We start from the raw sequence: 23976 nt of genomic DNA, 5'->3' as shown, positions 1-23976 counted from the left end.
GGAGACCTGGAACACTCTGTAAAATTATATCCCTAGGAGAAGAAACTCTAATCCTTTTCTTCAAAAGGAAGCTACTGAAGATACAATTCGTTTGAAGCTATGTATACCTCTTAGGTGGTTAGAAATGTTACTCAAACTACAGGAGAAACAATAAATCTGTAGTATACTAGATCTGTAATAATATGTACACAAAGCTATTTAGACCTAGTATGCTCTGTAACAACAATGTCACACCACTGTGGTTGTAGAAGTGTAATGGAAACTACAACCACAATAAATACTTCTGTGACAGGTGATTGTTACTACAGCAGCACTGCTGTTATTTTCAGTTAGCAATAAATGATCATGTAGTAGTGCCTGCTACATAAGGACTGGGAGGGAGTAAAAGATGGAAACTAGCAACTTGATCAGCTAGTTCTTTGGTCTGTGGAAATTTGAGTTTTGAAGAGACCTAGGTTAAGATTAATGTAATCTTGCTATAAGCCTTTCAGTTGGATGCTCTCTAAAAACTCTTCAGTCAGATGTGTATACTTTGCAGTATTCCCTTAAGTATAATCTCTGGCAGTATTATCTCAGTGCTTAAGGGCTACTAGCTTTTCTCCCAACCAATTTGGTACAACACTGCTTGAGGTCTGAGCTAGCATGTCTGCCCTGAATATGTCTCTTTGCAGCCTGTTCCTTGAATGGTCTATTGTGTTGTGTAGATGTTCTCAGCATCTGTTGAAACAAGACTCTTTAAGCTTCTATATAGATAACCTATTTCCCAATGAATGGGATAGCACGTACCTTTCTGTACATCCTGAAGCAGTGTCAAAAACTATTGGATTAATTACTATCAAGTTTATGTATTTAGCATTTGCAAAACTTTCTCTATCAACCACCAACCTGTATTATTATTTAGGAAGAAATTCTTCTCAGAGGGTGGTGAGGCACTGGAACAGGTTGCCCAGAGATGCTGTGGATGCCCCATCCCTGGAAGTGTTCAAGACCAGGTTAGATGAGTCCCTGAGTCAGAGCAACCTGACCTAGTGGGTGGTGTCCCTGCCTGTGGCAGGGGGATTGGAAATAGACGGTCTTTAACGTTTCTTCTAACCCAAGCCATTCTGTGATTATGTGCTTGTGTTCATATGAGTAGGGTCACTTTTCAATGGTCCTTAAATAGTTCAGTACATGATAGGTCTCATAAAGGCTCAGGGTCTGATCCCTTATGTTGCCTGAACCAATCTTAGATAGACCACCACCATGTGTTAGGTTTCATTTTATGTTTTGTGGAAGGAAGGCACAATGGACACAGTCTGGAGATTTTTTATATTGTTTAAGAAAGTCTAGAGACTACTGATTTTTATGGGAGACAATCTCTTCACAATCATTCTTATGAGAATGTTGTTAATGCTTAAGTTAAACACTTATTTCTTCTTTCTTTTCAAACGTGTCATTTTGTGTGATGTTTATAATAGTTTGAACAATGAAGATAGTTTTTAGGTAATTTTCAGTCTAATGCCACCACTGAACACGACTTTAAACTGACTTTTTAAAAACTTATCATTTACTGCCAAGAACACCACCTTCTGTGGTGTAGCAGCTACTCTTGTAGTATCCCAGTGTTTTTACAAGCTATTGTCACCTGGAGGGAAATAAAAGCTTGAAGACAGTTGCTATAGGCTATGAACTGGTTTTGTTAAGAACTGCTTGTCTAAAATTTACTTGTATTTCTGGAGTAAAAAGAATTTAATATAGACAGATTATGAGGGTAAATGGACTATTTACTTGATTCTATAGCAGAGCTTTTCATTTAGGGGCAAGTTTTTTGGCTGATAAGAAAATTATTTTTAATTGTAAGCTTTTTCTAATAACTGATGTCTCAAATGCTAGGTAAAAATTTTATGATCACTGTAAGGTTATGCTGAACATACAAAAGGTGTCAGAACAGGAAGAGTTTACAGCAATAGTTTGAAAACTACCGTGATTTTTCTTCCTGTACTTGAGAATAATCCGTTGAGGAAGAAGTATGTCCCTAAAATGCTAATTTGGAGTCTGATTCTGCAGACATTTACCACATGAATAGCTTGGTTTGCATGAGTAGTCCTGCCGATAACTCTTCTGAGAAAGGTTGCTTGTGTGGCCTAAAATGTTTCCAGGCGAAGCCATCACACTTCTGATACTTGAATTAATAGAACTTCTAAAATCCATTTTTTGTCTTAATAAATCTACAAATTCTATTCTTCAGAATTAAAAACAACAATACCCATCCAAGCAAAAACAAACAAAAAACTAAACCAACGCTAAAATTCACCTACTTCTGCTGAAAGCTAGTGTAGAGAGGCAAAATGTTACTCAGAGGTTGTAGAACTGCAGTCTCTGGTCTAGTACCTGAGCTAAATACTTATTTCCCCAAGAAAACCAGCCCCCCTGAGTTTTATGGTGTGACTCAGCTGAAATCCTTAGCTGAAGACAAGAATGCTGTAAGGGTTGAATTCATGTTGATACTTGAAATAGCTTTTAAACTGAAAGCCATCTATATTGTCTATTTTCATGCTTCTTAAAATGTATCACTGAATGATGGAGAAAGAGATATTTCAAGAATTAAATACTTTGTTATAGTTCATACTTTTTTGAACTTTTTACAGCACAATTCTAAAACAGCAGAACTGAGGAATTGCCTGTACTTGTTACATATTGGGGGCCACATCTTGACAAATGCATTAAAGCAAGCTATTAAAACTTCTGAAGGGGAGAATTAACTGAGGAGTGTATGCCTGAGTACTTGAGTCAGTAGTATTGAAAGCTCTTAGTTTTGTTCATCTAAGGGTGAATGATTTGAAATATTTTCCACTTAGTAAACAAAGTGAAGTACTATTCAGATTTCTTTTTCCATATTCAAATCTATGTATTAAACTGCTGTTTGAAGCTTCTGGATCATACACAGAAATCCATCTTGCCAGTCATATGGGGCTCAGTATATTAAAGGATATTTAGCTTTTTTTATATATTATGTGGTTAGAGTTATCTGGGCTTTACCTTAGTCTCTGATAAATGTGTTAAATGTATGCTGTATTAGCAGTTTTTGAAATTTTAAATGAAAAACTCACTTTTGAGTTTTTATGATCTCTGAAACATGAGGTGTTTTACAGAGCATCTCATCTTACAAAGGCATGTGTATCAGGATGAACTAAGAAATAACTCTTTTTTCATCTAGAATAAAAACAAATACAGTTTGTCTTGGGCAACATAGCCCACCAGACCTAGAAAACTATGAAGAGAATTAGCAGCTGCTTCAAAATGGACTGGATAAACTAGTACTCTTCCTTTTGTCTAGTCTAGGAGTCTATTTCATGTATGTTCTTTCTTAGGAAGCAGGAATAATACTGTTCCACCAACACTCGATAATACTGCATGACATGAAACTAACTATTGTGACCTCTTATAGCACTGCTGATGTTTCTTAAACAAAAGATTGACTGTATGGAATTCACTAATGAAATAAAACATGCTCTCTTGAGCTTAAAATAAACCTGTGTACTAACTTTTTATTATCTATTGGTGTGGCATGAGATTGTGTTTTTATTCCAAGTATTTGAGAAGCTCCATCCATAAGACTTGAGTTCCAAGTAGGAAAGCCAGTAACTCTTAAAAGAATGATTTTTAATTTTCTTGAAATGTGATCTCTGTCAAGAAATTAATCGTAGAATATTTAATCTTGTTTTGAACTTTTATTTGGAGGGGAGTGAACCGCTAGAGTATAGCAGTTTCAACCCTTTCAGTTGCAGAACAGAAATGTTACACCCCTCAACCCTCTACTCCCCCACCCAAAAAAAAAAGATCACTTCTATACTTCTGTATCTATATGATCAAAGCTCAGGAGCTGGGACTTCTGGAAAAAATGCCAAACATTGCAAAACAACGTAATAAAAAAAATACTTAGTTTTTAACCATGAAGCAAAATTGTATTTTTTTTCTAATTTACGTAGGTTTAGATGTGAAGTTTAAAAGTTTATGTGGAATTTGGGATCCACCACGAAAAGTGTTTTTAGCAGTTGAGTCACTGCTACTGTTCATTACTACCATTGGTAAAAGAATAGCCAATTAATGAATTACTTCATCTTTTTTTGTGCATGACTATATATGTAGTCTCAAGAAAAGCAGCTTTTTTGGCACAAAGACCTTATTTTGTATAAGCAGCAGAGTTGTCATCTGAATTGATGTTGTACTGAGCTGTTAGAATGGGTTCTTAGCAGAACCTGTAAAGGTGTCTCCAGTTTTTCTCATTGATCCCTGTTCTTCATGTTAGCGTGCAAGTTCATTCCTGAAGCCTGAGAATAATTTTTTCATTTGAGGTACATTGCGAACAGAATCTGACAGCCACCGTTGGGAAGGTCTGTGTTGTGCTGCCTGAAACTTGGGAAGTTTATACATAAACTTGTTTTGAAGTCTGTTGTTATGATTTTCTCCCCTTTGAACCATTGATACTTAAGCACCTGTCTGACTTTGTTCTGGAAATATGAGCATTGAAAGGGTTAATAATACACACCTAAAGGTATAGGTAGCGGAAGAATAATGAGTTCAGGTAGAGAATATGTTTTTGAACAGCCCTGAAGGGGGTGAACAGTTATTCCTTGTTAATCACGGATGTGAAAAATCCTTCTCTTTGTTAATCCTACATAGTTTAAGGGCAATGCATAGTGCATTCCTCATTTTAGAACAGGGAGGAGGCTGTGAAGCCTGCGGTGCTAATCACTTACCAAAGGAATGTGAGACCGTCTTACAAGAATTATACTGGGGCACCTGTATTTATAGTTTAAAAAAAAAACACTACAGTAATTATAATGTATTAGCAGACTTTTGTCAAAACAACTTCAAATATCTTTTCTAGAAAAACTTCTGGTAAATCAGAAAATAGGCAAAGGCTATATTTGAAGATGATACTTTAAAAGAAAAGCACGGTTCTAATAGTGTTTTGAAAATCAGCTTATTCTGCAATCAAAATGCAGCTATATAACACAAAATATCTGATAAAACTTTTCAGTCCAAGAGCCATGTTCTTCTTTTGAAAGCCTGGTAAACTTTCATTATTATTTTTAGTATATTTTACTCATTTGAGTGTAGTTTCTCATGGGACTCCTTTTATAGGTCTAGAAGTCAAATTGCAGTGAGAAGTCCTGTTTGCTCTTTGCAGACCTTTTTACAAATTCCAGGGCAGGAAGGCTGTTTATTTTTCCCACATCTGTTTTGTGCTCATCCTTTGTCACATTGTTTGCTGGATGCTCTTCTTTCTTGCTTCTTCTGAAATGAGTAATTTGCACTGTTGCAAAATGTTGAAACCGAACCTGATTCTATAGAACTGTTTTATCAATGTTTTTCTTTGAAATAGTGTTTTGTGGTCATAATATATTTTAAACTGATGCTACAGAAGTGCTGTTATTAAACTAAAAATGATACATTTCACTTCCCAGATCAAGTTAAATAACTACAAAAACAGATTTAATAGTAGATGGCAACGGGTAAAAAATAACTTTTAACAGTGCATTACCTTTTAATATAGTATATTTTGGAGGGCATCTAAAATGCTCCTTACTTTAATTGTGGAAGCCACAGTTTCACCTGGAATTTTACAGTTAAACTCCAAAAGGCATGAGGAATTTGGCTGCAGGACTGTTACTTCAGTGACTCATACTGTTATATTACCTCATTTAATCTGAAGAGGCTGGATGAAAACTAAATCATAAAAATGGTGTTATTTTCCTTGATAGTTTGTAGCGTATTGGGGTGGCTTGTTTTTAACAATAGCCTAATCAGATACAATGTAGCAACTCTTCTCTTAATTAAAACACACCAGGCTGTCTGAGTTTAGTTTGGCAGGATGCCTGTACAGGTGCTACACAAGAATACTTGAATGAAAACTTACTGTGCTGACTTGGTATCAGAAAGACAGTTACAAGCCCTTCTAGACCATTTGTAGGCACTTCTTGTCTGCTTTCTAAACAGTCTGCCCAAAATAGATCATATCCCCCAATCCAACACCATTCCTCTTTTTTTTTTTTTCCCCCTCTTGGATACCCTTTCTGTTGTCTGATCATCCTTGCTTCATCTGATACTTGATCCCATATTACTTTATGGAAGTCTTCTAACTTGTTTCCTTCTGTTGAGTATATGTCCATTACAAAATAACTTTAGAAAAATTTCTTGGCTTTGGAAAAATTTTCTGTAGTATCTGAGTAGCCCCAAATGCTGAGGTTTGGTAAGGTGTTTTACAAACTTTAAAATAAGAGACAATTCAATCAATTGATATGGTCCAGTCAGTGCTAGAGTTATTTTGCATGCTTCCCTGGGTCTTTACTACAGTGAAGTGTTGTTATAATAAATGTGCTTGATTTTTTTCCCCATTTCCCAGATGAGAACAGTCATGTCTGGGGTAGGATTTGTGCCCTAGTTGTTAAGGAGATTTTTTCCCTCTATCAAGACTAAATCTTCTGGAGTAACAAGCAGTTCTGGTCTAAATAATGAGTCTTCAGATATATCTTGCCAGTCACTCTGATATTCTTGCTGCACCGCCATTTCTGCTTAATCAGTCAGGATGATAATGGTCAGGACAGATCTGGATGCAGAGTGAGAAGCAGTTTGGCAATGGCTACAGCCATCTCTGATGGACTGTTGTGACCTCCCAGCAACTGGTTATTATAGGAAACTGCTTTCCCTATCGGAGATAGGGGAACAAGCCTGAAACATGGTACGGACCTTTGGTACCTTTATTCTTACTCTCCCATAGAGTTGACTTACTCAGCATCATTTATCTGTCCTTTAATTATCATACATTAATTTGTATGTCAAAATTGAGAATGGAAAATCACTATTTGTCAAAGTAGAATAAAATCCAATGGGTCTCAAAGAATCACAAAATTGAAAATTTTATGGGAGCTTATCAAGTCCAATGACACCACATAAAGCAAAGTCCGCCAGAGCAGGTAGCTGACGGCTGTCCCCAGTTGGGTTTCAAATATCTCCAATGATGGATAATCTTCAACATCACTGGGAAATCTATTCTAGTGTTTAACCATGCTCTTAGACAGATTTGTCTTATGTTTAAATGTAACTTCCTGTTTTGATTTGTGTCTATTGTCTGTTGCCCTTTCACTGGGCACCACTGAGAAGAGTTTCATTCGGTCTTCCATACTTGGGAAGGAAGTGCATGAGGTACATATACATATTGTATTTATACACATTAAGATCCCTTTGAACCTTGTTCTCCCTAGGCTAAACAACCCCACCTCTTTCAACCTTTCCCCTTGTGACAGGTGGGAAACCTTCACCCTGAATACTTATCTTTGCAGCCCTTTGCAAGACTTGCTCCAGTATGTCCATATCTCTTGTAACAGTGAGTCCAGAACTGGGCACAGTACTCTAGCTGTCTAACCAGAGCTGAGCAGAGGGGAAGAATCCTGTCTTGACCTACTGGCAGAATTATTCCTTGTACAGTACAGGATGCTCATGGCCTCCTTTGTCATGATGGCACACTGCTGGCTCCTTTGATTTCCCGTTCACCCTGGACCTTTCTCTATAAAGCTGTGTTCCAAGTAGTATTTCTCCAGTGTTTGCTATTGCATAGGGTTATTCCTCCTCAGTTGTAGGACTCTGCATTTCCCTTTTGTTGAGCTTCATGAAGTTCCTCTCTGCTCAGTTTTCCAGCCTCCAGGTGAGGCTGATCAGCCTGTAGTTCCCTGGATCATGCTTTTTCACACTTTAATGGGATATATTTTGACAGCAATTTTTTTGACATGTCATTTCATATTAAATTGATCTTTAATGAAAATTTTGTCTGTGTGTTTTTAAAGGATATGAATATTTTGCAAATGAGCTTCAACAAAAAGGTGTTATGTGTTATTTTTAAGTGGTGTGATGATAATGTCTTCAAACACTGCTATCAAACAATGAATGACAATCAAACAATAGGTGTGGATGTGCTTCTTTGAGTTTCTAAGCTATACAGTACTGTGTGTTACTATGCACAGAAAGCATTATTTACTTCTCAGCGAACTTCAGAGGAGGAATGAAGAATAATGGCTTCTGCTATCATTAACTTTGTGTGAGTTGGAAGCCTTCTATCATTCCTGAAGCAATGGGTGTAGAATAAAATGTATTTGTGCCTTATATGTGGAGTTTCAGAGGGCTCTCAGCATCTATGCACCCAGTGGGACCGACTGTTTCTAATTAAAGAGTACAGTTGAATTATAATTTACTTGGAACTGCTCTTAACTTAGATCAGTTCTTAAGTTAGCTTTGAAGGCTTCTGCTTTCTTTGGGGCCTACAGTTAGAACAGCATTTACTGGAACTAAAACCAGCTGGAAGTATTTTAGCTGGGCTTATCTAGGCTGAAGAAGACAACTTGTAGGGGACAAAATAGCAGCTTTCAAGTACCTGTGAGGAAAGTTATCAATAAGCTGGAGCCAGGCTCATCAATGTGGTGAGACAAGCATAAACTTAAATGTGAGATTATGACTAGATAGAAGGGGAAGACTTTTTCACTGTAAGGGCGGTTATGTTCTGGAACAAATCAGTTGCCCAGAGAGGCTGTGCCATCTGTCCTTGAAGGCTTTTCAGACTGTACTGGATGAAGCCCTAAGCAACTTGTCTTGATCTCATAACTGACCCTGCTTTAAGCAGGAGGTTGGGACCTCCTGAGGTCCCCTGTTATGAAGGTCATCTTGGAACAAGAATGGAATAGAATAAGGATGAGGCTACATCGGAAAAGATGAGGGCTTCTCTGACTGTATGAAGTCAATTCATTGCAACTTGCAGTGAATCCACTGTAAAGTACTAACAAGTCTCAAAAACAAATACAGACATGCTTGTGAATTGTAGTAATTGCAGAAAATTAAACTGCAAACGGTGAAATAAGTTTTTTTTCCCTACCTCTTCCTCCCTACCTCTGCGTGATTAATAGTAGATTGGTTACTGTGGCAAGAAAACTTAGAGTGACAACAGAATGGATGGGTGGGATGGCCAGACTACGCTGGGTTGGGATGCTGTCACTGGGAGCTTAAAATGTTCTCCCCAAAACTTCCTCTGCCTCTAACTCTGTCATCTACTGACACGTCCTCTGGCTCCATGCAGAAGACAAGTAAAACCCAGTTATGCTGCCATTTCTGCAAGGATAGCTTGTTCTCTAGAACTCATAACAAATGTAAATCATTTCCTTACGGGCAGTGATAATAATCACAGCTCTGCATGCATCCCTTAAATCAAGCCATTTATATATATGTGTATTTATTTTTTCTGCACTGTTTGCTTCGCTATGTAACCTGTTGCTTGTCTGTACCTACATCTTATCTGCCTATTGGTATCAAGCTTTCTTTAAGGACTATTTTTGCCTGCCCATCTGTCAAAGATTCCCCTTCTGTGTCCTCAAACTGATTCCTCTGAAAGCTGTAATATCTTTGAGTATATTCATACACTTTTTCCATCACTTCACTTCAAAGTTGGTTTTTCTAGCCCTTACTATATTTAGAAGACCGAGCTCTAGAAACTCTAAACTGAAGTATTTAAAACATTTTGTGTAATTTATGTATTATGTGGACCTTGCTTGAATTTATCATGAAAAGCTCAAAAATTTGTCTGAGTCAGTCTGTCAGTTTGCCCCATCTCAAAGCTGGATTCAGTAATGGAAGAAACAGAAATTATATTTATTTTAATTGCAACTGTGGCTTAGTTTTGTTACATTGAAAGAATTATGTGATGTCAGACCCTCATCCATTTATTTCTGGACACTACCCAAGGACTTTACAGTTCAAGGTATTGCAATATTAGAAGAGATTCTCCAGTACATTTTCTGTTGCTAATGCCACTAACACTTCATCTCTTCTGAACTCTCCTCCTTTGCTAGAGAAATGCCATTTTTTTCTGGCTTGGTTGGGAAACTGAAAGGGAACAGTATGGAATATTTCATCACTCTTTTTTCAGTGGTATACCTTGAACTTAATGCCAGTTCTGGGAGAGCAGTTCAGTTGATGCAACTGAAATTTCTCTTTTCACATTGTCCCAGGGGAAATGCTGTCTGCTAGCAAGCTGCAGTGAGGTCTGTGCTGACACACTGAAAGAAAAAGTGATTATTTTTTATTTTCTGGTTGTTTTTACTTTGCAGTACCTGTAGTTCTTGCAGATTGTAATGGCTGTTTGTATGTTCTGTGGTTTTGTTTTGTTTTGTGTTTTTTTTTTTTTCTTCTCTCTGCTAAATCTATGGTTACCTCAGTTTTCAACTTCTGGGGACAAAGACAATCATGTCTGTCTCACACTTATTCCATGTCTGCATGTTGAGGACAGGTACTGTTATTTCAGACAAAATTAAATTTGTCTGCATGAGCCAAAGGTGCCACAGGAAAAGGTGGCAATGTCAGTATCAGAGAACCAATATCTGTTTTAAAGTAGGAATGTATTTTCTGGACTTTTTGTATGTGGCTCTATTTCAAAGATTGCAGACTCTTCATAGTTGACTGTATACATGAAAGCTGCTGTGTTCCGGCATACTGGTGTATGTGTGCCAGGTTCACTGCACATCCTTTTCATTCACTTATGTTTGAATTCATAGATTGATTTATTTTTTAATACATCTATTGTAGTCTTGAAAAAATTGTTTCAGTAAAGTCATAAAATTTACTTACAAGAAATTTAAGAAAAACAAATTCACTCTGTTGAAAGCATTTTTTTTAGTATATAATATTTTATATATATTTATATAACTTGTTAGGCTTAGCTGAAGCCTCTTTCGTGAAGTCATACTGCAAATGAAATGTCTCTCATCTCCTTCACAAAAATTAACAATATTTGGTACTCTTGGGCACAGGTAATAAAGGATATCCAGATTTTTGGTAGAGAAAGCTGAGCTCCTAAAAGGAGCTACAATGAGAGGGATGAGATCATTCAAAGTAGAAACTACAAAATACTGAGTGGTCAGTAGTTTATTTAACTCATGTCCCCTTAATTCACTTAGTGCTCGAAGAACAAATGTTTTAATTTTATGAAAGGCAAAGTAAAAATGTAGGCTGAAACTAATTCAAAGTGCCAAGCTCTGTTAGTAGAAACTCTTGAGTCATGAATGTACTGCTATTATTGTTAGGTTAATTCATGAGTTTGATTTACTACCTATAATTTAGATTTTTAATGTCTGTACAGCAGCATGTGCATCCTTTGTTAAACTATGTATACTCAGTTGCGTGGGCTGTGTGAACTACAGGTAGCAATAGAAACTCATGATCTAAGGTATTAACTGCTTGTATGGAAAGTTATGTACTAGTACAACTATTTGGCCTGTGAAGTATACTTATCAAGTGATGCTGAGTGTATCCTTTTAAGATTGCTGTTGCCATTTAGGGAAAGACAAGCCTGTCTGAAGAACTACACCATCAATTAATGTTACATCATTGTATGGTATCACCATTTTGTATTATGTTGGGCATACAGACAATGTGTGATTTCATTGCACCTTTAGTTAGAGCTAGTGATTATTGCTTAGTATCTGAAGCAAATAGTCCTTACAAAAATATGAACAGTTTTTTGTCCTTAATAGTTTCTGATTAGAGACTAACCTCCCAGTCTTTACAAGTTTTCCCATTTTATTATTTATTTATTTATTGATCTGCAATCATATCCTTAGAGGATTAAGTCTGAACTATCTAACAAGGAGAAAGGGTGAATGAATTTTACTTCTCTTTTTATTTAACCATTTGCTCATGTTCAATATGTCAGAATTCCGTCATGTTCTCAATACTCCTTTCTGATCAGAAATGTAATCATTTCTTTGAAACAGTTTTCTTCCTACTACTTCAGTTTTGTTGTCTTTAATTCTGTTCTACAAAAACTTACTAAAGGTAAGAAAGTGTCTGGTTTTTTAATTGCCTTATTTTGAAAATGCAATAGATCTACAAATAATAAAATACTATTTATTTTTTTTTTAACGTAGGTACAGTTTTCTGAGGCAGTGTTCAAATCAAAAGTTTTCCAGCATTTATTAACTTCTTTTTACAGTTGTATATTTCTTTTATACTGAAAACTTTCCTTCTACTGATTTGGGAATATGATTTGTGGGATCACATTTTTGTTGCTGTTGGATTAAGCTTTTTTTCTATTTCTTATTAAAATGCATCTTCACTCACCTCACTTTATCCCAGTGGTATAATCTTTTCTTTTCAGGATGTTTCTCTCACTCAAAAGTCTCTTCTAGTCTTCAAAGTGTGTGACTAAAATTTCTTCTGCTTAAAGATACTAGGACTTCTGGTGCTTGACTAACAAAAAGGAACATGACATTAAAATTGTATTGCTGTCAATATCTAGACCTCAAAAACCTGATTGCTCTCTCACCGTTTGAAATGTGGGAGCAAGCCTGTGGGTATGTAAGAGTCTTTCTCAGGTTATTTTGGTCTCACCAGTAGTCACATTGAAGTTTAAGGGAACAACAGTTAAGTGAACTAAATCAAGTGGCTAAATAAAACTGAGTCTTGAGTGTGGTCTTGAGTGTGTATCTATCTACATTAGGGAATATATAGGAAAACCTTTAAATTGGAAGGGCCCTTATGTGGAACAATGGTTATAGTATGAAAAATCAGCCCTGAGAGACTGGCTTAATTGTTTGAATTCATCCCTAAGACTAAGAAGCAAGAAGTTCTGAAACTTTATGAAATTCTAAAACTTAATTTTGCATAATTTCTGTCCAGTAGCTTTTTTTAACCTTGTGGAATGTCTTGATAAATACATATTGACATAAGTAATGCTTAAGGGATAAAATAAATATCAGACTACAGTGTGCGGTCTGGTGGCCAGGAATGCCCTAGAAGTAGTGGATTGAAAAGCACTGTGCATTGTGAACTTGGATTGTGATGAGGTCGTTAGGAGGAAACAGTTTTTTCAGTATGTTGCCTCGCTTGAATGGTAGGTGACGTGTGTTGCATTGCTTAAAAACAAAAACCTGTTTTGAGTTTGAATTCTTGAATGGTATGACTGTATGCTCCAGGGCTGTCATTTATACATGTTAGAAAGAATAATCTGCACTGTGTGTTTAAAAAAAATCATGAAGATGGAACGTATTTGTTTTGGAGAGGGGTTGTTTTGTTACCTATTGTTATATTACAGTGGACTTGGAACTTGTCACATCAATCTGTATAGGTTTAAACCCTGGTCAGGATGTTCAGTGAGAAACTGAATAGACAAATAGGTATCTTCAAATTCCAATTTCCAATTCTTCTTTTGTAGTGTTTTATGTATCTTCTGTACAACTTTTTTTTTAATTTTTTTTTTTTAATTTTTGAGTATTTTACAGCTATAGACAAAACCATATGCCAAAAACAAATAAATAAAACCTGTAATGCCAAATGTAAGTCGTGACTTTCTGATTTTTTTGGCTTTCACTTGATCAGGGTGTAACAGTTTTTGTTGTTGTTGAAATAGGTTATATAGATCTATTCTCTTATTACTTAACTAAGTTCATGCGTTTGCTATGTTTTCCCTTCAACAGTATTTCAAGGTCACAAAATGTTCGTTTGCTTCATTATACTAAGAGGAACACAGTTGGCGGAGGACTGAAGTTACTCTGAAGATTTTGTATTTTTTTAGTTTTCTCATTTATGTGGGATAGAGTCCTGAATTAGTGGTTGATTACAGAAATTCAAAATAATCTTTCATAAAATGAAATAGGTAATACAGTCTGTTGGGGAAACCAGAAAATGTAATTAGTCCATGGTGAATTTACTGCTGGACCATGTCTCCGCTAATGGACCAGCATTACATAGTCTTTCTGGTCTTTAAAATCAGCTTGTTATAGCACAGGAATCTGCTCAAAGTATATGCATTGCATTGCTGTAGCACTTTATTTGTAATCTAACACAACCTTTTCTTTTTCTTTCAAAAGGCGCCTAAACAGAAATAACCTCCAGTTGCTTTCTGAACTGCTCTTTCTGGGGACACCGAAGTTATACAGGCTGTAAGTAGGCACAACCCAATAACTATTCTTGAAAATTTGGAGTTGATCTGTTACTCTGTTATGCATTAAGGTTTTGTCTTTTGCCTCAGACAGGGCTAAAATGCATTTAGGAACAATGATCTTTTGGGTACTTCCTTTGACTACTTTGCAAAATTTTATTTTATTTTTTTAGAATCTGTTAGATGCAGATACTTGCATGAAACAAAATACTGCTTCATCCATGCCCCTATCTGTTAACAAGTCTTGTTGAAAGAATGCTTTGTTTTTTTTTTTTTTTTTTCTCTTTTTTTCTCTTTTCTTTTTTTCTCTCTTCTCTTCTCTTCTCTTCTCTTCTCTTCTCTTCTCTTCTCTTCTCTTCTCTTCTCTTCTCTTCTCTTCTCTTCTCTTCTCTTCTCTTCTCTTCTCTTCTCTTCTCTTCTCTTCTCTTCTCTTCTCTTCTCTTCTCTTCTCTTCTCTTCTCTTCTCTTCTCTTCTCTTCTCTTCTCTTCTCTTCTCTTCTCTTCTCTTCTCTTCTCTTCTCTTCTCTTCTCTTCTCTTCTCTTCTCTTCTCTTCTCTTCTCTTCTCTTCTCTTCTCTTCTCTTCTCTTCTCTTCTCTTCTTTCTTTCTATTTCCTTTGTTAAATGAGCTGCATGTCTATGGAGATTCTCACCCAGTGACATAGCACTGTACAAGCACTTTGTGATGTTTCTGTTGTGGCTGTACACACTCGATCAACCAAGACAATCAGTGTTGGTAAACTGTAGCCTGTGGAGATGTCTCTCCCAAAGAAAACACAGGTGGCAACATAAACTCAGGGAAAAAAAAAAAAAAAACAAAAAAAAAACAAAACTATGAAGTCCTTTGTGATAAATAAAAAAATATATCAAATTGGGTAATGAGTTGTTGTTTTGATTCTCTTATTTGGTTTGATAATGTTTTACTCTTGGCAAGATTTTTAAATTAATGTTTTGACCCATTGGCAATTTGTAAGAATCTACTGATTTATGTTGTAGTGTAAACATGGAATGAAGTTCAGATACTGATTCCTGTATTTATCTACGCAATCACTTATTATTATTAAATAAATTTCAAGGTAACTTTGCAGTATGTGGTGTGAATGGAATACAACATGACATGCTTAAATAGGCTTTGAAAAAATTAGCCATCTTTTAATTGAAGATGTGTATTTGACACATTTCTTTAGGCTTTAGGTGAGATTTCTGCTGTTGAAATTGTTGTTGAGTTTCATGACTTGTGTGCTTGGAAAAAAATGAGTGTAGGTGAAGGAAAGTGGGGTTTCTCTTATTTATATTTTCACTTTAGTATATGGAAATGTTTGTGAGAACAAATGTTATAATGCAGCTTTGATTTTTAGGCATTTATTTCTGTTCTAATATTGCAAAATAGTTCTTTTTTTCCCTTCTTGAAGTAATTTGAAATGGAAACTGAAAATGACTCTATTATTGTAAACATTTAGTTCTTTGTATTTCTGTTTCTTCCCTCTGCTTTGGATGCATGTTTTGTTTCCCAAACTTCCCTGTAGATGCAATGAGTTGTTAAATTACTAGGCCAGAAAGCTCCTGAAGGCTTTTGTTCTGACAGAAATATTTTTACACTGCTATAATATTATAACATATTTATATGTGGTTTTATGTATTAACAATTCAGTCTCTTCTGTAATTTCTATCAGCAATCATGGAGATATTACTTCCATCAGGAAGGAAAATGAAAGGGATTTATGATCATTTTATTATTCCAACTGTAGTGTAAAGGTTCTTACCTAAATTTGTAAAAAATTGAAATGAGCCATAATTTGCAGGAAAGAAATGGATGCAGACTTCATGCAAAATCATACTTGAATGCATTTAATTCAGAATTGTATATTTGATAAATGTTAGTCTTAAATCTATAATATCTTTTGACATAAAGCACACAACTGCTCATAGTGTATATGGTAGAAAGTAAGAGATCACTAGCTTCGCAGTATTAAATTTCCTCTGCCTAAGGGTTATTGTTGATCAGACCATGAAAATGAATGTCTGGTTATAATGTATTCATGTTTAAAAGAAAATACGAGTGATACTAAAAATCTGTGGTCACTTAACACTAAATTTGTAATTAAAAAAATATCAGTCCAACAAAAGTACTGATGCTAGTTAAATGCTCTTGGTCAACTTCCAGATTATATATAGTTTGACCACTATGAAGAATATTAAATCTTTCCTTAACTTTTGTTGTATGTGCTTATACATATTTATATCCAAATAAATACATTTTTAAGGACAATTAAAGTTCTTCAATGATCAATAAAATGTATAATATTCTTTGGGTTTAGTATTTATTTTTGGCATTTAACAGCTAATCAAACAGTGTGTGCAATGCAAGTTTTCAACATACTATTGAGCTTCTGTGAATAATAATTACCATTTGACCCTTGGCTGTAAATGAGATGCCAGGTGAAGAAGCACATATGCTTGTTGTGTAGTCTAAATGCAATATAAAAGAAAGAGGGTACACTGTATATGAATTATGATTAGACACAGTTGGTTGCCGCCAGCGGCCGGCTATGCTTTCCCTTTGCTGTCTGCTCCAATTTCTCTTTGGACGGGTTGAGAGAGCACTGCATGTTCAGGTCAAGATGTTTGCCTAGAAATAGTAGTACAGTTGCAGCTGTGTTTGCTGGAGCAGGAGACTAGTTTAAATAGCATTACCATTTATCCAGTCCATTAACAGAACTCTGTAAAATAATACCAACTCTGCATAAACTACAGGACACTGTAATAAAATTACAAGCACTTGTTGACAGATGGGAAGTGTAAGTAAAGGAAAGCGATAGGTTGAGAGTTTAAAAGAGACAGTGCATTATTTCCTATGTCTGGAGACTCTTGATTCAAAGGTAATTAAATGAATTATTTTTCATGTTACTCTCACGTTTAGCAGCCTTCCAAGAAATCTCTCTTGGAACCAGTTAAAATGGATAATTTTAGTCAAAGCAGAAACGGATTCTCTCATTAAGAGTTATCTGCAAAGGTGTTTTGACACATACATTTCAATAGGAAGAAGTATGCTAAAAATAGTATGACTAGCGCTGCAGGGTATATGAATCTTACCTTGCAAGATCCCTTTCAAAGGAAAATGTACATGAACCTCTGTTTTGACGCGATACTGTTAAAATATAGGTGCTGTTGTAAATCCCAGGGGGTAACACAAGTCCTTGTTCAACAAGTATTTTTCTTGCAGGAGCGGGATGCGTTGTTTTCAGTGACCTGTGTGCTCACTCAAGCTAACTTGTACAGCATCAGCAATGGTGCTTTAGTGCAGGGAGCTAGTGTGTGCTTGGCTGAGGCAAATGGATTTTGACTGCTTACTTTGGCTGGTTAGATCACAGCTCATTGATTGCTGTTTGCTGCAGGATACTGAGGGCTGGGCCCAAGCTGTTTGATAATTTGGTTTTAAAAGATAACTTTATTAATTAGTTGCATATAAAGGATTTTAAATGCCATGCACAAAGCTTGTCCCTTTTGATCTACATTGCTTGCACTTGGAATGAGGTTAAGCTCCCTTACTGACCGATATTTTCTATATGAGTAATAATGACAATATTGGCTTTGAAAAAGAAAACAATATTTCTAGTGGATGTGGTCTGATATTAAATACATATCAGAAAGAAAAGGTATCTGATACAGTGTGCTTGAAAAGAAACACATTGTGAATAAGATATTTCTCCTCTAAAGGAAAAATCTTAATATAGTCTGATTAATAAACCCTTGGTTCTGAGGTATCTGTTAGTGACTTAAAACAAAACAAAAAACCCCTATCAGATAATACAAGAAGAAAAAAAAAAATCTAAACATAAGAAAAGAAAATTGGAAAAAAATCTTCAGCCAGAACAGCAACAGCAGCAACAACAACAAACCACGCTGCATGGGGGGCCCTTGCAAAAATTCCTCCTGAATTAATTTCTGCCAGCTATGATTAAAGTGTGTGGTACTAGATGTGTCAGACACCATAGTTCTCTGCTTCATTTTACTCTTGGCCTCTTTGGCCCCTGCCACAATAAATCCCACAATGGTTAGGCAGGAATTGCAGGTTACAGTTGCCAGGGTTACCGTTGTCCAGCCGGACCGACATCATTACTCATCCAGCCAGCTACCCCGAGCGAGCGCTGCTGCCCGCTTCTGTTGCAGAGAAGGCTGTGGACGGCTGATGCAAAGAGGAGGAAAGTTCTCTGGGCGGCTTTCAGCTCTGTTTTTCCAGCTGCTGCAGGGGAACCTGCGATTTGCATCATTTGCGGTTATACCTTCTTTAGGTGTTTGCTGAGTGGTGGGTGGTTTTGTTCCCTTGGTAAAGGTAAAAAGCAGTCAGAGTGGAAAATGCAATCAGAATGGAAAATAAATAATAATAATAATAATAATAATAATTAAAAAAAATGGTGTATGTTAAGCAACTAAAGCAGTGACTTCTAAAATGTTTTTAAGATGCCAGTCTCATTGTTAAGGTAGCTGTATTTGAGGCTTAATTCATGGATTTGTCACATCCCATCCTTTTTAATCATAACCATGGCAAGTGAAACTGCAGTTGTAATTTTATCAATAAGACATTTATCTTTAATCTGGAATGCCTTAATGAGCAGAGAAATTGCTCATTAAAAAATGTTCATTATCCCAAAGCCTCCAAAATCTTACTCCAACTGCAGACAGGTGGCTCTGGATGTTAAAAATCCATTGAGGAGCAAGTTTTCCCTTCTCAGAAAGCACTACTGGTGAATCCCTCTTCTGCAAGCGGATTGGTATTGGATCTGCTGCTAGATAAGAGTACTGGGTAGGTTCCCACTGGTGCGTGTGCTGCAGTGACATTAGTGTGCTGTGCCTTATTGCAGAAGTGTGCTGGATGTATAACCAAAAAAAAATATTGCGGGAGGGGATTTTTTTTTAACCTCTCCATGAATTAATAGTTGACCTTTTTGTTAGATCCTTCCTGATAAAGAGTTTCTTAGCCATTGGTTTCAGTTTTTATGGTTTGTTATGGGCCATTTTAGCAGTCTGTACAATACTACTTGATTTTTATTTTTTTGTGTGACAGATTTGAATTTTATCCTTTTAAGAATAAATGAAAACAAGTCTTTCATCACACCAGTATTAATGACTTTTTTTTTCTACTGCAGTGATTAATTTCAAATACAAGAATGCTTAAATTGTTTTCTCTAAACAAATAATAGGTTCCCAACCAGTAAAGTCAGTAAGAACTTAGCAGTTTTAATACTGATGAACTTTTAATTACCAGCATTATTTTATTAGCATCATTTTTGAACAGTAAGTATAGTTCTTAGAAAATAAATATCTTTCAAAATAATTTTTATTAACAAAGAGATGCTAAATATCATATATGTATAAAAAATGTACAATTTCGGCTTTGTTGTATTATAAGCCAGTAATTAAAAGGAAATCCCTAATTTAACACACAAGGCTAATTACTATTGCTTGCAGTGTGGATGTGCCATTATCATAGCGGTGCTAACTCAGTGCATTGTCACTAATTTGAAGTCTAAATGCCCTAGTCTAAAATGTTTTCAGAGTGAATTTGATCCCCTATGCTTGCTGTAAGTCTGCTGTCAGTTCTGTGAGTTTTATTTTTGCTGTAATTTCAGTTCATGAGTAAAGACAGGACTATAAGAATACAACAATCGATATATATTAAATATATCAATGCGATATAAAATATATCAATGTTAAGGTTCATTACCTATATGAAGGAGCTGAGTAACTAAGAATCAGTCGCCTACCATGCTAGGTTTGTTGTCTCTCTTCTTTGGCATTCATTCCTGGTATGGAAAATCTAGGAGGAAAAATTCTGTAAGACATTATAAACTGATTTTTTAAAAAATTAATTAATTATTTTTTGCTTCTCTGTCACCTGTTCATTCTTTAATCTAGGGAGAAACATAAATCAGGAGCTTGAATGCTTTGCTTGAATGCTTTATGCAGCTTAGCTTGTGTGTGTGTGTGCTTTTTCCTCTTGTCCTATTACTTGCCTCTACCTTCAGTTCTCCTTCTCTGTTACAACGTTTCAAAACTGAGAACTCAGTTTACAACCTAGCAAGCAAAACAAATATTACTACAGCTTTGTTTCAGACATAAGGCCTACTTGTGTAAGGTAACAGATGGCAAGATGGCTATCGAGATTTCGAAAGTACTGCAAAAACTTGTACAGTGCAGCAGGTGATTTATTTTTTGAACAGAGAAATTAGAATTATATATATGCATTTCATGTGCAACTTGCAGTAGTTATATCCTAGCAACAGGAAGCATTCAGCCTTAGGTTTAGTTGAGTAAAAGTGTTGGTGGAACAAGGATGAACTTTTGAAATGTAGTTGGGAGAAAAAAAAAAAAAGAGTAAAATGTATTATCACTGTGGCAATTATTACTTAAACTTCACATTAAATAACTCTTCCTGCCCTTTAGTGTTTTAGAGTCTCTTAATCTATAGGCTTTTCATCAGCTATGCTTTTTTTTTTTTTTTTCTTTCTTTCCACAGCACAGAATATGATGCAGTGCAGGGAGGGGAAAAAAGGTGTACCAAACATAAAACATACAAAATTCAGATTAAACATTGCTAGTTGAATAGTATGGTATTTTTTAAATTGGAAACTTTTTTTTTTTTTTTCTTGTTTCTCTTAAGATAGATGTTTGGTTTTAATTTTGGAGATAATTGGGAAGCATCTTTAAATTGCAGTTAAATTTGTCTTTATTTCTTGCAAAAAAAGTACAATCTCATATATTGTTTTAATGGTGATATTTCATTTGCTGTGTGATAAAATGACATATCATTAAATCTTTACATAATCTGCATTACCAAAGCTATAGTTTACTATTTTCAGAAACAAGCATCTGTAGGGATACTTCTATTGACTTTTTATTATAACAAACATTCCAAAACTGTTTATAGTTGCTTTTAACCTTAATTTGAAAATCATGTTAAACACCAAGGAAACACAAATATGGCTTACAGCGATTCTTCTGGACCAACACAAGTGTCTGTGGTAGTCATAATCTTTTATTGCTGTTAGCATTTAAATATATCTAGTGTAAAAACATGAATCATTAATAATTACTTATTTAACCCATAGCACTTTTAAATAACATGGTGGTATTCAAATTAATTAAGTCTACTTTAGTAATTATGGCCTTGTTACCTCGACCTCCTTGGCCTCAAGCAAAAATAATTATCCTCTGTATTTTTGATGATATGATAGTAATTAAAGAAGTGGAGAATTGAGATAACTGCTTTCTTAATGTGAAAATTAAAGTAACTGGTTTTGGATCACCTGTAATCATATTAATGTCCAGTTGGAATCAGTCTCTGGGTTGTTCATGGAGGGTTAACCATGAAAGCTTTGGTAAATTGTGATATAGGAAACCTTTTAGGCAAGAGTTAAGTAGGAAACTGAATCTCAGTGAAGGAAGTAATGAAAAGTAAAAAGGCATGTCAGAGGAAATGCCATTATTATGTGGTGCAGAAACATGGTGTGAAATGTTATAAAGGGGACATCTGTAAGTCTCAGCTTGCACAGAATGGACGTTTAAGTGCAGCCATGTCATCTTGATTAAAAAAAAAAAAAAAAAAAAAAAAAAGAATAGAAAAGAGGAATAAATCAGGCCAAGGGAAAATGTGAAAGTACAGAGACTTGTCCCTATGCTGGTAGGTTTCTTCTGCAAGTGGAAGATTAAAGCCTGACGTAACTGAATAGCTCAGGAAAGTCCAAAGAAAGGTTGATTGCTTCCCCTCCAACAGTTCCAATTGATTGAAAAAAGCCTAATTTAAAGTTCTGTTTGTTCTGTGTCTTAAACCATCAGAATTTTCTTTTAGAACTGGGGGAATGCTCTGGAAGAGAAAGAATCCAAGGATAAAAAGTCATTGCAGGCCAACAATTGTTCCTAATCCTCACAAAATGCTGGAGAAATTAAATTTATTCTTTATTGCTCGAAGTGTTACCTAGGTCACTGGGCGATGGGAAAATTGAACTGGAAGTCGAGTAGGCACAATCTTTGTTTTGTGTCTAGATGCTTAACCTTAGACACGACAAGGCATCTTAGCGTGTTGTGGGAACTTGGTTCAGAGTATTAACACCAGGACGTTTATTACCCTGGATTTATAATAGGCTATGCTGTCAGTAGATGAAAATGTTGTGTTTACATTTCAGTGTTAAATGATCATTTAATTAACACCTAAGGAAAAAAAAAAAAAAAAAAACCTTGTGAAATTCTTAGCAGCTTTTATTGTTGGTTGTTGGTTTCCTTGGAGGTTTTAATATCCAAGTTACTCTGCAATTGCTTCTATAAGTACAGCTAGAAAAGACATTTATGAATGTAGTCAAGAAGGACAGACAGTTTAACCCCTGTTGACCCTTCATTCTGAATGTTGATTTATATAGCATTTTAAATGCATTGAATTTGTTTTAAAGCTTCTCTAAAGTTACTCACATAACATTCAAACAAGAGATGTGTTTTTCCTTTTAAAGTATGTCCCTAACTGTACATTCTTGTAAAGAGAATGTACATGAAAGAGAATGTATATGAACTAGAATTCATATTTTTCATATAAAAGTACTTACAAAAATAGAATGTATTAACAAAAAATTTACAATAACTTAATATTAAGATTTTTTTTTTCAAGATTTGTCTGTATGATCGTAATAGGAATGTGAAATTTTATGAGAAGAAGGGTTATGAAACAGTATATCGTACATTGGTTGTAGTAGCTACCGTCTGAATTTTTCAAAAGGAGTAGTAAATTGGCAAGGGAAGCAACATTACTACAAAAATGCATATCCACTTTAGGCAGCACTGATCTACTTTCATATGTTCCATTGTATCAAAGAAAGTCAAGGCTATCTAAAAGCTTTAATTTGCTCTTGGTCCTTAATAATGCTCTTTGTTGTAATGACGATCTACAAATGCTTTTTGCAATAATGTTGCTACAAAGCATGTTTGAATAGTTTTTTTGCATCCTAGAGCTAAGGCTAGATGAAATGTTCTTTGTTAAAGAGCAGCTGCTCTTCAACTGATTTTTTTTTCCATAAATATTCTGTAGTAAAAACTGAAATTAAAGCTAGGTTGAAACATTGTATTTTTTGGAGTTCTTTTTTTAGAGGTGTGTTTTTAATCAGACTGACAGGCTTTAAAACCCCAACTTTAAAGCATGTTAGTAGATTAATAATAAAAACACAGAACAGATTAATTCAATTATTGATGACACAATTTTTTGGTATACTCTTTCTGATGATCATATCCTTTACACATGTCAATAAGTGAGCAAGAAAACTTAGGAATCTGCTGATACAGTAGATGTTTCTTTTCTCCACACAAATGACATAAAACATCCAACACTTGATGAGATATTACAGCTGCAGTGTGAGTTCTATCTGCCAGTGAGATATTTTGCACAACCCCTAAATATATTTATTAAATTGAAACCTAATAGTCAGATACAGGCTTGTCAGATGTATTTGCAATTGCTTTTCTTGAAAATATTTGACCGTTTGCAGTTAAAGCAGTGTATTCGCATTCAGCTAGTACGTTTTTTCATCGTGTTTAATGGGAGTTTCTGCAATATTTATTCCTCTAAATTGTGACATCAGGTGAAAGAGTACTTGGGATAAAAGAGAGCCTTGCCCTGCCCCATACTTACATTACCTTCTCTTTACAATACAGTCCTGCAATAGATTTTAGATTTATTGAACTAGTGAATAGTTAAGGTAAGTATGTGTGTGTGCGGGAAGATGCAGACTTAACTTTCCACAGACAGACTTCGGCTGAAACCATGGTGCACTGTGTGGGATGCAGAGTCCCAGTGTGTAGGCCACATCGATTATCTAAGCAGCAATTAAAGGGTAAGGATAAGGAAAAGCGCAAATAGACAAAGTGCAGTGTTTGGCCTCAGAGAGGAGAGCTGAAGGAAAGGCTGCTGCAAGGGACAACCGAGCCTGTTGTCTCAAACCTTGTAAGACTATTGGAGCCTAGGCTGGTGGTGTTATTT

General features: G+C 35.4%; 1 protein-coding gene across 10 annotated transcripts in view; it reads left to right on the top strand.

Annotated features, from left to right (window-relative positions):
- Nucleotides 1–23976, top strand: part of SLIT2 (slit guidance ligand 2) — a 257708-nt gene that overhangs the window by 7283 nt on the left and 226449 nt on the right. For all 10 annotated transcript variants that reach the window (XM_072037740.1, XM_072037743.1, XM_072037736.1 and 7 more), the window contains exon 4: nt 13890–13961. In XM_072037740.1, the coding sequence (XP_071893841.1) occupies nt 13890–13961 (72 nt within the window). The remainder of the gene's footprint in view (nt 1–13889; nt 13962–23976) is intronic.

Source organism: Anas platyrhynchos, chromosome 4, assembly GCF_047663525.1.
Source record: "Anas platyrhynchos isolate ZD024472 breed Pekin duck chromosome 4, IASCAAS_PekinDuck_T2T, whole genome shotgun sequence".
Classification (NCBI taxonomy): Eukaryota; Metazoa; Chordata; class Aves; order Anseriformes; family Anatidae; genus Anas; species Anas platyrhynchos.
The sequence above is the reverse complement of the archived record's forward strand: the minus strand, read 5'-3'. Positions and strand labels throughout refer to the sequence as shown.